Below are 17,518 nucleotides of genomic sequence, written 5' to 3' on the forward strand. Positions count from 1 at the left end.
TCACCTCAGCCTCCCAAAGGCGCGGGATTACAGGTTGAGCCACCGAGCCCGGCTTACCATAGCTATCTTAAACAAAAGCTGGCAAGAACGAATCCTCTAAACATCCCCTAGTGAAGAATTCAAAATGATTCCCTAAAGCGTCTTACATAATCTTTCCTTTCTCTTCAAGTTTTCAAGACATTCATAAAAAGGCCCGCTTACCTACCTACCCTTACTTCCAGTTATTACTCTTTATAGTGCTGTTGTATTCGGGCTGGTCTCCGACTGCCTCCTTTTCACACGACACAAGTTCCACCTCCTGAGCTGTTTTGATCGTTAGCGCCTACCACAGAGCTAGCCAGAAATACTAAGTTCCCCTCCTAGGCCTTCAATGAGGTCACAGTTCTTTTGCAAGGAAGCCTTTCCAGATTTCTGTTATTTGTCCTTTTCTTATATCGGCACGAATGAACTAAGTCTCTGCAAGATGCAGAGTGTTGCCACTTCCGTGGAAATCAGCACACTGTATGTAGCCTATACTAACTGTACACTTCGGTACCGGTTTTCTTCCTTGGACGCTTCACCTTAGGCAAGAACCATGCCCTGGGAGCCTCCTGTACCCCCCGAAGCATCTAGCATGGCGTGGGGCGCAGAGCCGGTGCTTCACACGAACTCGCCCGGTCGGCCCTACCCGACTGCCTGGACCCACGGCGGGAGGGGGCGGGGGGAGGGATTCGAGGCCCCAGGTGTGTGAAGTCACCCAGGTGACGCAGGGCCGGGGACCCGGCCGCCTCTCCTAGCTGGGCGTCTCCCCAGCGCGGCTTCCTCCGCCCTGTAGCTTCCCGGCCCCGGGACCAGGAGGGCCCGATCGCCGACTCTCCTCCCTGTACCTCCGGCCTGCGCCCACTTCCCGGCGGACCTGACAGGTCTCGTCGTCGTCCGTGCCCGGGCGGGGTCCAGCCGCAGGCCACCGGCGGGGGGCGGCGCGGGGGGAACGGAGGCAGCCCGAGGGGTGTCGCGCGCGGGCCCGAGCGCCACTCACCCTGCGTAAACCACCAGAACCGGGGCTGCCCTGCGCGAGACGAGGAGAGGCGGCGAAGAGCGCTGAGTTGCGGCCGGACAGTGGCGGCGCCGGCACTTCCTGCCTCGGGGGGCGGGGCGGCGGCGCACCGGAAGGCGCGGCAGGTCCACCTCCGGGGGGATGCGTCGGTGTGCTCGCCCGGACTGGGCCGGGCCCGAGCGTCCGTCCGAGAGCGGGTGGCCTGGGCCTGACGCACACAGTCCCTGCGTGGGTGTTCTCGTCCTTCTCTAATGCGCTCGGTCGCGACATCCCTTCCCGCGCCCGCACCGCAACCCGCCCTCCTCCCCCCGCGGGTCCCGCGGCCCTTCCGCATTCTTGGGCCCGCGGGGCGCAGCGCGGGGCGGGGTTGGCTGGGCGCGGGGCAGGCGCTGGAATTTGATCCGGGCGGGCTGCGATCTGCGAAGGTGTCGGGGTCCTCTGGAGTCGGAACTCGGGGCTGCCAGATTCAGCCAATAGACATACAGTTCGCCTAAATTTGGATTTAAGATAAAGGTTTTCCTGTGTGACGGGAAGGCAAGAGGGCGGCGCCCCGCGGTTTCCTGCACGCTCTGGAAACCCTTTCTCTTAAACTCGAGATAATCCTTTAACCTACTCCTTTCTTGCCCTCAGTTATGAGGTTTACGGCCTTATTAGGCGACGGCCTATGACTATTTCATTCTCCTTTCGAGAAAGTTGTATTCAAAGTGTTTGCTTTCCTTTAAGTTATGAAAAAGATGGCCATGGCACACACGCATATATCCAGGCGTATAAATAATGCTCTTGGCCAAAACAAAGGAAAACAGAGCTACGGATACAAGTTTTGTTCTAGATGTTGTTTGTGGCTATATTCTTGAGGATAGTTTCCCTTGCCTTGGAATAATGTAGATGAACAGCACCATATCAGGATAATGGAGGATAGTCAACCTAATAGCAAATCTTTATTGAGCACTTACTGCTTTAACATGTGCCAGATGATGGGGTGATGGGTAATTCAAAATCTCTCCCATCAGGGAGTTTATATTCTAAAAATCTTTATTAGAAATTCCTAGAAGGTAGGAACCCGTGTTCAGCACTCTGTTCAACAGTTTTAAACAGTAGCATGCATAAGAATAACCTGGAGTGTCGGTTAAAACAGATTCTTGAGACTTAAAACCCAGCACTAGAACTCAGTGGGTCAGGGGTGGAGGATAATTTCAATTTCTAGAAAGCACCAGGTGATGCTGATGCTGTGGTTCTCATCCAAGCAGCACCACCCTAAGTCCAGTTCATAACTGAGTACATTTTCCCAAGTGTTAGAAAAGACTGCTGACAAGTCACACCTGTTCTACAACATTTACACCCTTTCCCTTAGCTTCAGTCTGCTCTTGGCTTCCATAGATAAAATAATTTCCTTTCCATTCATCAGAAAACGTTGGCCTCTTGGGTCTGTCATAGAGCTTTTTCAAGTATGGTCTATTACTACCCTACGTGTATTCACCCTGGCCACCTTAAGATCATAGCTAAGCCATCCTAACTGTACTTTGACCTTGATTTCTGTATTTAAGAGTCTAGAACTGTGCTGTTCAATACAGTAGCCACTAGCAACATGTGGCTACTTGAACTTAATTTCAGTTCTTCAGTTGCATTAGACATATTTTTAGAGATGACATCTTACTATAGTAATAGACTGGAGTGCAGTGGCTATTCACAGGTGTCACCATAGTACGCTACAGCCTAAAACTCCTGAGCTGAAGTGATCCTCCCACTTCAGCAGCCTCCGGAGTAGCTGGGACTACAGCCACAGCGCCCCCCCCATTAGGCACATTTTAAGTACTCAATAGCCATTGGCTAGTGTCTTTATTGGACAGCATAAAAAATATTTCTGTTGGCCGGGCGTGGTGGCTCAGCCTGTAATCCCAGCACTTTGGGAGGCCGAGGCGAGAGGATTGTCTAAGCCCAAGGGTTGAGGCCAGACTGAGCAACATGGTGAGACCTCGTCTCTACACTAAATCACAAAAACTAGCTGGGCGAGGTGGCATGTGCCTGTAGTTCCAGCTACTTGGAAGGCTGAGGCGGAAGGATCGCCTGAGCTCAGCAGGTGGAGACTGCGGTGGCCATGAGCGTGCCACTGCATTCCAACCTGGGTGACAGAGTAAGACTCCAACTCAGAAAAATTTTTCTTTCTATTATTACGAAAAGTTCTAATAGATAGCACTGTTCTAAGGTATATTGTTCTCTCTAGATATAGAAGAAAAATATATTTTTTAATGAAGAGCTGGATATCTAAATACCTAGCACCGGGGAAATTGTTAATTACAGCATATCCATGTCAAAGATAGTTGTGGTAATTAAGAAGAATGGTTGAAAAAGTAATATACTAAAAACTCAAAGAAATAATGGGGCTATGCCAAAATATGAAACATTATTTGAGAAATATTAAACTAAAAAAGCAAGTTATAAACTAATTATTACAGCTCTACACTGTTATGTGGATAAACACTGGAGAAAAGTCATGACTCCTGCTGTTTGAACAGGCACAGACAAATCTAGAATAAAAGGATATATTCCTTGGAAGGACAAGTAGAAATGGGATAACAGTACTGGGAAAACTGGGCATTTCAACATGGGATTAGCTCCAACAATCCCTTTGCGAATAGAAAAGATTAAAATGAGGTTTCAGGGAAATCAAGAAATTGCACACTTGAGAAAGACATAATGACACACACCCAAGTCTGGGATATTGGCCTGTTTGGGAAATCGAGCATCCACTAGCTATTAGGCAAACTGATAGGCATTTCTTTTTGTTTTTTTGTTTTATTTACAGATAGGGTCTTGTACTGCTGCCCAGGCTGGAGTAGTGGCGCAATCATGGCTCACCCTGGTCTCGATCTCCTGGGCTCAAGAGATCCTCCCTTTGTCTCAGCCTCCCAAGTAGCTGGGATTACAGCATGCACCACCATACCCAGCTAACTTTTTGTTGTTATGGAGCTGGGATCTCACTATGCTGCCCAGGCTGGCCTCAAGCAATCCTTCCACTTTGGCCTCTAAAGTGCAGGAATGAGCCACTGTGCTCAGCCCTGATGGGCATTTCTATGCAGTCTTATTAAATCTCCATAACAATCTTTTAATGAAATTCTAGTTGGAAATAATTTACTAGCAGTTAGCTATAGACCTTTCTCTGGACTTCACCTTTTACTTCATCTTCAACTATACTCTGATCTTCACCTACTCACCAGAAGTATCCATTCTTTTTTCTAAGGATAATCTACACATGATCTAGCTTCTATCCCTTCCTAACTCTTGGACTTGACTCATTTTGTTTCACTAATTGGTTTCCCCTAGTTTTGTCTTCTTTCCCTGTTTAGAAAACAACTTGAAAGTCTATCTTAAACGATTTGCCCTGTGACCCTTCTCAGTAATCATTTTTTTGTGTTTCTAATGTTCACAGCAAACTCGGAGAGTACTGTGGCCTGTTTTACAGATGAGGAAACTGATACTTAAGAGTGACAGGTCCAAGAATTCAAAGCTAGTCAAATAATTGGTGCAATTCATGCAACCAAGTATGACTCTCATACTGCTCTTAATCATACTGATGCTGCTTTACACATTAAATGTTCCTATTGTTGAGTCACTGGCATTACTTCCATTTTATTTTTTATTTTTTTTAAGTCAGAGTCCCACTCTGTTGCCCAGGCAGCAGTGCAGTGGCACGCTCACAGTCACCGCAGCCTCGACCTGCTGGGCTCAGGTGATCCTTCCATCTGTCTTCCAAGTAGCTGGGACTACAGGCACGAACCACCACACCTGGCCAATTTTTTTGATTTATTATAGAGATGAGGTCTCACCAAGTTGCCCAGGTTGGTCTCGAACCCATGGGCTCAGGCAATCCTCTTACATCAGCCTCCCAAATGCTGGGATGATAGGCGTGAGCCATCACGCCTGGCCTACTTCCATAGTAAAATGTATAGACCAACGGAGGTTACATAACTTAAGGTTATAAAGCCATGATTTAGCAAAAAGACTTAACTGCAAGTTTACCTGACCCCTTAAACCTAGGCATTACCCACTACCCTGTGCTGCACAATGGATTATGCACTTAAAACTCTACCTAGTTGTACTGGCGAAATTGACTGACGACTTGTCAAATCTACTGGCCTCATTTACACTTCGGCATTCTTGACTTTGTTGTGCTCTAACAATACTAACCTCCTCACTCTTGAAATTAACTTGGCTTCCATAACACTGTTTTTTGTGGCTCTATTTACCCCTTTAAGCACTTTTGTCGTCATCTCTCAGACCCTTAAGTCTAAATGTGTAACTCCTGCTGTTTCTCTTCTTTTCACTTTGTAGAAAAGATTCCTTCTCAAAACTTGCCTTTATAGTCTGGTCTTCCTTTTTTTCCCAGTTGCATTTAACTTCTGCTTTAATCAAGTCATAGATTCCTTGGCCATGTAAGATTTAGGGTCTGGAGTCCAAATGACAATACTGTCATAAGCAGGGGGATAAGGATGCTGTCCCCGTTAGACTGGTTTCATCAGAGCTTTTGAAATGGTTAAGTGTGACTTGCATCATGAAAACTGACTTTATTATTATTATTATTATTATTGAGTTGGAGTCTCACTCTGTTGCCCAGACTGGAGTCCAGTGGCACGCTCCCAGCCACCACAGCCTTGACAGGCTGGGCTCCGGCGATCGTTCTGCCTCAGCCTTCCAAGTAGTCGGAACTATAGGCGTGCGCTACCATGCCCAGCTAACTTTTGATTTATTGTAGAAACGAGGTCTCACCAAGTTGCCTGGGTGGGTCTCGAACCCACAGGCTCAGGCAATCCACTCACCTTGGCCTCCCAAAGTGCTGGAATTACTGACTGAGCCACCGAGCCCGGCCTGAATTTATTATTTTTATACAGACAAGATCTCATTGTGTCACCTAGGCTAGAGTGCAGTGGTGGGATCATAGCTCGCTGTAATCTCGAATTCCTGGGCGGAAGTGATGATCTTCCCTCCTCAGCCTCCTGAGTAGCTGGGGCTATAGGCATGTGCCACTACACCCAGTTTATCATGGAAGCATTTTACAGACTGATTTTTCAGTCAAACCCACTGTTGGAGTAGATGTGTTTACCTGTTTATTGGCAATCATTCTTGTTTAAGCAAAGCCTAGTTTACTAAGCAGAGAATGCTAATACTAAATCAAGAGACTTATTTCATTCAGGGTAGATCATCTACTGTTCATAATGAAGGTTGGATCTTTAAGCAGTTATCTGAAATGGAAATAGGGACACTGCAGGAAATAATTTCAGTAGTATCTTTTTCTGTAGTGGAAGCAATGTTATTTGTTCTCACTAGAGATTTAACAAAGTAGAGGTGATGATTTTTCTATTTTTTTAGTGGAAATGGAAATTCAATTCAACAAACAACATTTTAGGAGCATGGCCATAATCTAGAACAAGTATTTTGCTTAACCACTGAATAAAATTCAGGAACAAATAAAAGGCAAGGAATTAAGGCAGGTTCTAGGATTTTAATCTTGAAGAAGGCAAGGACTAGTTTTTATTAGTCCTTGTACCCCTATTCTATATAGTTGGGTTAAAGGATCTAGCTGAAGTGACCTATTGAGTGCAAAGGCATACTGCCCAGAGGGCCATTCAGCAGTTGTTTACTGAATGAGGTAATGGTTTTGTCCAAGGATAATCTTGTTAATAGTATCAGAAAACTTGAAGTTATTAAAGTAATTGTCAATTACTCATCTTCATAAGCTAACTGTCAACTCCTTCCAACATTTCAAATCTTAAACTTATAAATCTTTGGGTCAGAATTTTGAAGCACTTTGAGAGTTGGATTTGAAACCTGGAGAATGAAACTGTCTACCACTCCCTGATTAATTCTGAAACAGTCCTGCAGATCTGCAAATAACACAAGTTATTTTTAGAACTGAAATAATGACCTCACTTTCCCAGGCATGTAGCTTCAGCTGTTTTGATTGTGGGCAGGTCAGGAATGTCCAAAACTCAAAGATGGGCTCATATGAATCTCTGCATAAACAAACATGATCTTTCAATAAGGACTGCTATGTTAAGTAAAAGCTACATATAATTTTCAAAATATTGTACCGTATTTCCAACATGTTGAAATACAACACAAAAATCTCTTTCTGGTAGTATTCCACAGAAGCTTTGGAGCTATAGCTTTAAAAATAGGACAAATTAAAATTATACTCAGTGGCCAGGTCTAATTTTAAATGACATGAAATAATGTATGAAAGCTTAGATAAAGCAGAAACGTTGGCAGGCATGTCAAATTCAAGGACATAAAGCTACCAAAACTATCACATGTATGCAAATTCTGCAGGAAATTATTTTTAAAATTGGAAGACAAAGTGTAGGAAACCTGCTTGGGGCAGTTAAAACTGGATTCTGGTGGGGGTGGGGCATGAGGGAAGTGGGGGAGAGAATAGGTAGGAGTAAAGGAGACAGCTTTGTCAGGAAGCCTGGAGGGAAGGGAAAGGTCCAACAACCATATCCTTTTCCAGGATTTACCTCATCTTCCTCTCTTTGGAAGATGCAACTAAAACAAACAACAGCCAACTTTGGTAAATAAGCTTAAACAAGTTAGTATTTTATCATAAAGTTTAATTATGGTTCAGAAAAAATTGAGTGAATAACTTTCTCTGAAAAAATATATTGACTCTGTAGGCTGCAGTTATGGGGGAGGGGCTGGTAAGTTAAATTACCCTATTTTCTATTCTGAAAATGGCAAAAAGTCCCATTTCCAGTCTGGAAAGATACATCATGATACATGTGCCCCAAATGGCTGAGAATAAATACAACAGAAAAGGCAAAAGCTGTAAAGCTAAGGGCATGCAAGAGAAAAATCTCAGAAATACCCAAAGTGGCAACAAGGAACATTTGGCTGGAACTTGAAGTTCTTTTCAGTCATCTTTGTCTTTCGCTCCATGTTTAAGGATGCGCGTGAACTCGATGTAGTTGAAATTCCCCTTTTTGTCGATAGGTGCTTCTCTGTACAGCTCGTCCACTTCCTCGTCTGTGAACCGGTCCCCCATGGTTGTCAGCAGCTCTCTCAGGTAATCTTCCTGGATGGTGCCTAGAAAATAAAGAACTGGGGGTCAGAATACTCCTCTGAGGCTTAATTATAAGGACTAGCTACACTTAGTCAAGCATGTTCTGTATGTTGAAGACTATAAACACACAAATATATGAAGTACATATACTTAAGGCAGTCTCAGCAGAGCTGCCTAGAAAACGCCCAGCTGCTTAGCAGCATTACTCTGCTCTGTCAATCCACCTCCACATCCACCTTCTGATCAATTGAAAATGGGGACTAAACCTATGCCCAAACAAAGGTAATAAAAAGTGTGGTACAGGAATCTAAGTCTCATGGCTCCTTAAAGGAGCATGAATGGTCACACTCATCCTACAAGCAAATAACAGTTACCTGTCACACTAAAATCAACAACACACCACAAACATCAATAAAGTGTTTCAGTGGAAAGGATACTGGAGTCTTGAGGCCCAGTTTTAACAAGCTATATTATTTCAAGCATTTCACTTTACCTCTGATTTTGGTTTTCTCATAAGTAAAATGAGATTTTAAAATTAATTATTGCAAATCTAATTATTATATAATAACACATATGGCCAGGCCCAGCATGGGCAAAATCACAGAAGAAATATTTCAGCATCAACTACATTGCAAACACTGTGCTAGGCAGTGGGGACGTACAGTGGTAAGCCAAAAGGTGTGCTTTCTACTCTAGGTTTTTGATTTCAGGGTTCTTGTGAAACCTGCTTGCCTATACCAATCACATGTTGCACCTGACTTATTATCTGGTGTCGCTATTTTTAAAAGGTTTCCCAAGTAACTTGCAAGTGCATGTGGGGAGCCTTGAAGGCCAGAGTGAGACTATGTTTCCATCAGCCAGCCCTGACAATAACCCAGTATTTAAACTAGTCCAACCAGTGCAGGTAACCAAAGGGTGTGCCGTCCTTCTCAAAAAACACTTGACTATGCCATGTGAGTTGGGAATCGTAGAATATACTCCCTTATATGTTTCTCTTATATACATTTCTGCCAAAGGACCAGGCATTTATATAGTTAACATTTCATGTTCTTGAGAGTTAACTTGATGCCAGGCAGTATCCTAAGCACTGTGCACGTTACCTAATTTCTTCCTTTAATCCTCATGACAACCCTATGAAGAAGGCAATATTATTGCCCATTTACAAATAAAAAAACAGAGGCTTAGAAAAGTAACTGCCACAAATTACATAGCTATTATGTAGCAGAGAAAAAAAATTGACACCAGGTAGTCTGATTCCAGAGCCTCAGCTCTACTTGGTTTATTTTAAAATAGAGGTTAAACAGTTTTAGATTTAAACAATTTTAGAGCTAAGAGATACCTGGCAGACAAACACAGGATTGTACTGGTGCCACGGTCTATAACAATTTATACTTTATCCAAAATTGCTCTAATAAAAGTTATTTAACACATATTTACGGAAAGTCTAACCCTTGTGGAGTCAACATTCCAGTAATAAAGTAATGTACGTTTCCCAAAGAGGTACCAAATTCAACCTATTCAATTGTAAACTACTAACATTTATTCAGCAAAGTGACTGATGAATACCCCAAAAGAGAATCCTGTCCAAAAAAATAGGCATGGCATAAACTTGAGGGTGTCATGTCACCACGTTTCAAGTTTCTATACATTTTAGTTACTATAACTAAAAATTAAATCACGTTGTAATTAAAGGTTACCTCTCACTTACCAGTTGCTTCTTCATCAAAGCAAGCAAAAGCATTTCTGATGACATCTTCAGGATCGGTGCCATTTAACTTCTCACCAAACATGGTGAGGAACATGGTGAAATTGATAGGGCCTGGAGCCTCATTCATCATGGCATCCAGATACTCATCAGTTGGATTTTTCCCTAAATAAAACAGAGGGTCATAATTTTCATTACAGTTCAACTATTAAGGATAGTAAACATTTTGGCAAGAAAGATTATCATTCATAGAGTTTGCTGTTTGTATTAATGGCAGCAAACTATTTGGGGGAAAAAGTCTTCATCAATAGGGCCTATATTAAGAGTCTGGAGATTATATGACACTTCACTGGGATGTTAGAAGGAATAATGTTGCTTTCATAATCAAGATCAGTATTTTGCACTTACACACTTACACACACGCGCGCGCGGCCCCCAGCCCAATCCTGTGATAGGGCCAGGAATCTGCAGGAGGCCTAGTGGGGAAACACTACTCCAGAATTTACTTGAACCTTAGTAGACTCATTAGACAGGCTCTGTGAAGCTTTAAGACTCAGGAAGTAAACATGAAAGGCACTGTGGAAATTCTATTTAATAGATTAAGATGAAAAGACTGAGTAGTACCTAGTGAGGCAAGCATATCATGCAAATCTTCCTTATCAATGAAACCATCTCTGTTTTGATCAATCATATTGAAGGCCTCTTTGAACTCCTGGATCTGTGACTGGTCAAACATGGCAAATACATTGGATGTAGCGCGCTGAGGGCGCTTCTTGGTGGTCTTGGTCTTTGCCCTTTTGCTTGACATGGTGGTGGTTAAATCCTAATTAGGAAAGGAAATACAAGGAAAACCAAATCAACATCTAAAATTACATGTCAGAATCGTAACAATGATTAACAAAAGTAAACTGAATCAACTAAGTACTACTTAGTCCTCTAAGTAGTAATATCTAAGTAGTTCAAACATATCAGGAAAGTTAATTACATATCTTGGTAAAAATCTCTCTCAACAACCATTACTCACAGAACCAAACTAAAAGCGAAACACTCATGCTACGAGTTCACTCACCCTTCTAGTTGTGAGGTTTTAACAATGGCCCGTTACTAATTTCAAATTCCAAACTAGTCCAACATTAATTTAAAGCTCACAGCATGGCAACAAGATTAATATTCCCTATACTGCTATTATCTTAACAACTGGTAACCAAACATGCTGGTTTAATAACAATAAAAAAACTAAGAAGTAAAAAACTTGGGAAACAATGCCAGGTTCTATACTTCAGCGCTTAGAGGTACTGAAGAAGACTAATTCAGTTTTAATAGGTCCACCCTTCCAGAGTCCTAGCCTGAACTATCTGTCTCATTTTATGGTAGGAAGGAAGGAGTAGGAAAGAGGACTAACCGATGGACAGTCTTCATCTCCTAATCTCTACTGCTAAATATTGTTCTTCCACTTTCAACTAACATTTCTTATTGTACCTCACTTCTGGGCTCAACATAGTTCAAGAAACATATTTGTTGAAAGGCTACCAGAAAAGTATAAAAAGCTGAAGTTAATGTATCTATAACTTATAGATATTACCCTCCATTCAAACCAGTTTCTTGCCTATACTAAATCACTTAAAAGTATCTAAGATCTCTAAGCAGAAGTCAGAGAACAAGTTCTTAAAGCAATTTAGTATTAAAAATTTTAGAAAACATCTTAAAAGGTATAGAAACTACCTTTTCTCTCTAATTATCTAAATTTATTCCTGTAAAATTTAAGCTAAAAATAAAAAGAATGTCCAATAATACCTAAAATTAAAAGACAATTTTCATTTCAATAATCAATCTTTTAGAAGACTATAGAAATTTGTTTGAAGCGGAAAAAATCCCATAGTCAACAGATAATAAAATTCTACTGTACCATCCTTCAGAGTTGAGGTGGAGATGGTAGTCTGCAAAACCACGAAACAGCAAAAGACACTATATTGAGTTATATTCTTCCAACCAGGTCTAAAACAGGCACCACTGATTTCACTCTGACCAGGATAACAATTTTAAAGCTTACGTTCTGAAAACAACATTTAGCTATGATGTGGCAAAACACTATGCCATTGCTCTAAAAATAAGTCTCTGGACTGCAAAGAATGAACTCTACTACCTAGATGTCAGCTCTCCACAGTGACCCTAAGAATACAATGTTTCCTATGTTGTTTAAAAAGTTATTCCTTACATTCTTTCCTTGATTATAACCACATCACCCAGACTAAATTCGATCATGGAAATAACTAGAAAAGCTCTGCCTCAAATTTTTTAAAGCTAAATGTGTTTTCAGATTTTAGTAGGAAATTCCACAAAGGGTAGTCACAAATTCCATCCCATCTAATATAGCACTCTATGGTGCTACATTGGAATGTAGTGCTGGAAGACAGAGCCTACATAGCACAGAAGTCATGATATATACGCCCCCAAATTTCCTAGAATCCTCTAATCAACCTTTAGAAGGCTGCCTTCCGTGTCTTATTTATGAATGCATATTTTCATTCTATAACACCATTTGGGGTTAGTAAATCTCACTATTATCTAAACCACACAGACTTGTACTTTTCCCCTCTATTCTAAATGTTATCTTAAAAATTACAAGGAGTTATAGAGTATATTATTCCTCTGTCTCTAAAATATACTCAGAGACTTGGGGCAAGTGGTTGAGACCCAGTGAATGGCACCTATTTACCAGTTCATTCTCTCTTCAATACTTCAGGAATGTCGTGCCTCTGCAAGTCAAAGCCCATCTTTAAAAATAGACTGGTGTAACAACATTGTCTTCCCCTATGATGCAGAAATGTCAGCTATTTTAAGAACAAAGACACTGATGAGAATTTAAAGGTCAAAGGGCTGACACAAATGATTTTTTAATCTATAAAGTCTCACATTAGTAAATTTTGATGGGGGCCCGCTAGATACTTTTCAAAATGCTTAGTTTTGGTTGTTAAGCTATACATACGTTTTTTAAATTCTGATTTATGTCCTATTCTTTTAATCATGCATTTTTTGAATGAACAAATACATCATAAAAGTTTTATTTATTTTATTTTATTTTATTTTGAGTTAGAGTCTCACTCCGTCGCCCAGACTGGAGTCAGTGGCATGCTCCCAGCCAGCGCAGCCTCGACCTGCTGGACTCCGGCGATCCTTCCGTCTCAGCCTTCTAAGTAGCTGGAACTATAGCCTCGCTATGATGCCTAGCTAGTTTTTTATTTATTGTAGAGACAAGGTCTCGCCAAGTTGCCCGGGTGGGTCTTGAACCCGCAGGGGCTCAGGCAATCCACTCACCTCAGCCTCCCAAAGTGCTGGGATTACAGGCTGAGCCACCGAGCCATGCCTATCATAAAAGTTTTTAAAAGTTAAGTTTTGTTTTGGTCAGCACTGACAGGGGTCTCACATAGAATTCTTTAGCTCACGCAATACTTAATCTTATCAATCTTAGAACAATCAGTTAATTACACTAATATGCATCAAATGTCATTAGTGTTGAATACTAGTTAAGAGTTAAAGCCGGGCTCGGTGGCTCAGCCGGTAATCCCGCGCCTTTGGGAGGCTGAAGTGAGTGGATTGCCTTAGCCGTGGGTTCGAGACCCACCTGGGCAGGCGATACCTCATCTCTACAATAAATCACACACACACAAAAAACCAGCCGGGTGTGGTAGCGCATGCCTGTAATTCTGGCTACTCAGAAGGTTGAGGTGGAAGGATCGCCGGAGCCCAGCAAGTCGAGGCTGCGGTGGCCGGGAGTGGCCACTGCACTCCAGTCCGGGCGATCGAGTGAGACTCCAACTCAAAAAAAAAAAAAAAGAGTTAAGAAACATAAGGCATGTGTCCTATCTTCAAGGAGCTTAAAATATGTTGGGGAGGCAACTATAAAGACATGAGATGACTGGTTCAACTTATGAAATGAGCCACATAGTTTTCATTCCAGAAGCATGACTCTAAAGTCAAAACAATTCATAACAATAATGAAAAATAACTTATAAGATGGTACATAATTAACAAATACTGTGAGTTCAGAAAAGATCTTTATGAGTAGTTAAAAGACTGGGGAGGGAGAAGACCTTAAAAACCCTAAATGGTATCATTTACAAGCTACAAGACAGAATTACAATTAAGCAATTTGGATGTTAGTCTCAATCCTAACAAATTAAGGTAGTTAATTCTACCAGAAGAAACTCAGTGTACTCTTGAGCAAATCACTACCTGGGCCTTTACTTTTTCAGGGAGGCTGGAGTCTGAGCTACAAGTTTATCCCCCACCAGAACCTGGAGTCTTTCAGTGATAGGGAGTTCAGCTTCACAGTCATAGTTCTGAACGAAAAGTATGGGTGAAACAAACACTGATGGAGGGAATCACATCAGGAACAGTGCTAAGACCTCAAGACCTCAAGGAGCAGATTGCTTTTGATATCTGCAGTGTCCTCTATGCTATGATTCTAATTTGCTGTCCATTTTACTTTCCCTCAAACAAGTGAGACTGTAACTTCAGGTAACAAGCCTTCAGCAAATGCACAACTCTCACAAACGTTTAGAAAGTCAGGGTACAGTAAAATTGAAACCATTTCATACATCAGTATAAAGATTCTTTATGGAGGATGGCAAGATTGTCAGGTAAGCAAATTATGAGGTTCCCAAATTATGAAGATTTTCAATCATAAAGCTGAGTCTTTATTTCTGAAGTGAAAGGTCTTTGGTGTGAAAGGGACATTTGTTGTATGAAACTTGAAAGCAGGGAGATTTACAGAACAGGGTTCTACAAAATATATGAGGGCTTCAGATGCATGAGGAAGTGAATAAAGGCCAGTCAAGGAGGTTGTTTACAGATCTAAATGAGCGTAGTCATTCCAATTCAATATAGTACTGGAAAAAAAAAATTAAAGGAACATAACCTTGTTTTAAGTCAGGGGAAGGGAGTACTGGTGGTAATGAAATTGTGGTTTTTGCTTTTTTTTTAAGCTCGATGAGATGGCAAGAGTATCACTAAGGGCTATGACAAAAGGAGGAAAACAAACTATGCTTAAGAAAGATGTTAGAATAGATTAAGAAAGATCTAGATCTTAATCTTTCTTAAGAAATGGAATGATCGTCAAAGAGGCTTTCTCCACATACTTTGGGCAAACAGACTTTCCAGAATCTTTAGAAACTATAATTTTATTTATAAAATGGGACTAGTCCACACTAATACATAGATTGCTCTAGTTGGAATCTTACAGCTTAGCAGTTATAAAGTGGTAATACACGTAAAATAATCTAGAAACTTCTTCTACAGAACTAACACTCAAATTGGAAATATTCTGAGACATAGGATATATTCTTTTTCTTTTTGAGTTGGAGTCTCACTCTGTGTCCCAGACTGGAGTGCAGTGGCCGCTCCCGGCCACCGCAGCCTCGACCCACTGGGCTCCGGCAATCCTTCCGCCTCAGCCTTCCCAGTAGCCGGAACTACAGGCGCGCGCTACCACGCCCAGCTAATTTTTTGTTTTTATTGTAGAGATGAGGTCTCGCCAAGTTGCCCAGGCGGGTCTCGAACCCGCGGGCTCAGGCAATCCACTCACCTCAGCCTCCCAAAGGCGCGGGATTACAGGCTGGGCCACCGAGCCCGGCTAGGATATATTCTTTAATTAAAAACTCCCATCTTAGAAAACATTTCTTAGTGTGACATCATCAAGTATTTGGTCTGCTTTCCAAACCTTGACCAAATCTACCGTCTCATTTAATCAATGCAATTTTTTAAACCTAAGTATAGGGAGTTATTTGGTGCTAACCACAATTTCTTGAATGCATTTTCAAGTTGGTGCTTCCGTTCCAACTAAACCAAGTTTTCGTTTCTTACGCAAACTTCCGGTTGAATACGGTAGGATTAGTTCTTAGACGGCCACACCCAAAAGTTCTTACCACTTGACCAAGACCTACTACTTGCCAGTAAAGCCTCGAATTTGACAATAAAACGCTCTGCTGGCCCACGTTTATCAACGCTTTCCAGAACATGAAACAAATACCAGTAACTTTAAGAAATATGTGCGCTCTTCTCTTTCAGATATAAAACTGTTCACACTTAAAAAGTTAAAAATCTCTAGCGAATCCACAGGTCTCTAAAGAACGGATACATTCTTTCGTATACCCACGAAACTATTTTTCTGAATCGAAGTCTCACTCTGTCGCCCGGGCTGGAGTGCAGTGGCACGATCACAGTCCACATCTGCCTTGACCTCCAGGGCTCAGGCGACCCTTCCACTTCAGCATCCCGAGTAGCTGGGACTACAGGCGCGCGCTACCGCGCCCGGCTAGTTTTTTGCTTGTTTTTGTAGAGATGAGGTTTCGCTATGTTGCCCAGGCTGGCCTCTACACTACGTTACAAGACCACGCTTCTTTTGGCGAACTGACTCGTCCCAAATTCTCCACCCACAAGTGACAAGGTATTGCATCTTGGAATTTTTCCTCGAGGCGCACACTAAACCCCAAACTCCTCTTTGTCCAAATAGCCCTTAAAGAAAAAAAGTTCTAATTACAGGAGCGGAGCCTGAGCTGAGGAAGTTCCAAATTTGAGTCGGTTATTCCCACTAAACGCATTCACACAGCAGCAACAACAGCTGCACCAGAGGGGAACACCGGGCGACGGTTTTTGCGCAAACTCTCCTGAATCGGGCAAGTGTGCGCTGGAAACTAAACATAGTCCGGGAGTCAGCTCTGCAGGGCTCGGGTTTCGCGGGCCCCGCAGTCGCCCAAGCTCAAGGCGCCAGCGAACTAAGCCACACTTCCCGAGCGCCAAGTTTGGGCACCGGAGCGAAGTTTGCCTCCGGGCCACTTCCGGCCGTGGCCACGGCTCCAGCCCGAGGACCTGCCTGGTACACCTGCCCAGGTGCGCTCCTGCGCCGGGAGCCCGCCACGGAGCTCCCCTGCCCACCCAGCCGCCCTGCGGAGACGGGCCCCGGGGTGGGTCTCACGCGCCCGACCGCGAGCACCACTCACCCGACACAGCCACGAGAATCCGAGCGCCTCAGTCACAACTTTGCCGCCGCCACCACCACCCTTCTACACCAAGAGCCGCTAAAAACCAGCACTTCCGGCCCCGCTTAGCAAACCGGAAGGAAGCCGGGTCACCATTCTCGGCCAGGAGCGTGGGCCCCTGACAATGCCAGGGCGAAGGGGAGGGAGGTGGCCAATGTGGTCAGCGGGCCAGTACTGACCAAGTGCATGGGAAGGAAATATAAAGCGGGCAACTTAGGACATACTGTCATATGTAATGGTTCGTGGGGTCCGTTTACTGAGTTTCCATCTTTTTGGTCTCTCTTCTTGCGGTGTAAGTCTCTCTCCCCCCTTTCCTTTCCGCAGATGGTTGCGTCTGTCCTGTGGCTTTGCCTCTCGGCACATTCCAGAGCACGGCGAGGGGCGGGGTCCGTTAGTCCAAGTCCTTGTAGGGAAATCACCGAGAGGGCTGCGGGACCCACGTGACCGCTCCCGGCCCCGCCCCCGAGCGCTGGGCGACAGCCGTCGGGCAGTAGTGCGCCTGCGCGCGCGCCTGCCGCCCCACGCCGGCTTGGCGTCTCCGGCTGAGGGTCCCACTGCGGTCCGCAGAGCCCGGGGCCTCACGGGGACCCGCACAGGGAACCCTTTATGTAAGCGACTTGATCTCTGAGTGCAATATTATTTTATGAAGAATCCCACTCGTTTCACACAGGAGGAAACGTCCTGAA

General features: G+C 43.4%; 2 protein-coding genes across 6 annotated transcripts in view; both read right to left on the minus strand.

Moving 5' to 3' along the window:
• Nucleotides 1-1,142, minus strand: part of LOC103277367 (myosin regulatory light chain 12B) — a 37,151-nt gene extending 36,009 nt beyond the window's left edge. For 2 of the 4 annotated variants that reach the window (XR_002481359.1, XM_008074757.1), the window contains exon 1: nt 1,019-1,142. The gene's annotated coding sequence lies outside the window, so the exon portion shown is untranslated. Of the gene's footprint in view, nt 1-201; nt 360-1,018 lie in introns of those variants that run through there. The other 2 variants (XM_021707413.1, XM_021707414.1) reach the window with 2 other exon arrangements.
• A 6,482-nt stretch (nt 1,143-7,624) lies between these two features.
• On the minus strand, nt 7,625-17,167 carry LOC103277366 (myosin regulatory light polypeptide 9). Of its 2 annotated transcripts, none has more exons than XM_008074755.1 (4): nt 16,794-17,167; nt 10,420-10,618; nt 9,799-9,960; nt 7,625-8,113 (listed from the first exon to the last, which is right to left on the minus strand). In XM_008074755.1, the coding sequence occupies exons 2-4, from the start codon at nt 10,601-10,603 to the stop codon at nt 7,941-7,943; spliced, it is 519 nt and encodes a 172-aa protein (XP_008072946.1). In that variant the 5' UTR covers nt 10,604-10,618; nt 16,794-17,167; the 3' UTR covers nt 7,625-7,940. The 2 variants fall into 2 exon arrangements, with proteins under 2 accessions (XP_008072946.1, XP_021563087.1); XM_021707412.1 differs by lacking the exon at nt 16,794-17,167 and adding an exon at nt 11,702-11,810.
• Between the last annotated feature and the right edge of the window lie 351 nt (nt 17,168-17,518).

This window comes from Carlito syrichta, unplaced genomic scaffold (genome assembly GCF_000164805.1).
Source record: "Carlito syrichta isolate Samal-C Ts95f unplaced genomic scaffold, Tarsius_syrichta-2.0.1 Scaffold317479, whole genome shotgun sequence".
Taxonomy (NCBI): Eukaryota; Metazoa; Chordata; class Mammalia; order Primates; family Tarsiidae; genus Carlito; species Carlito syrichta.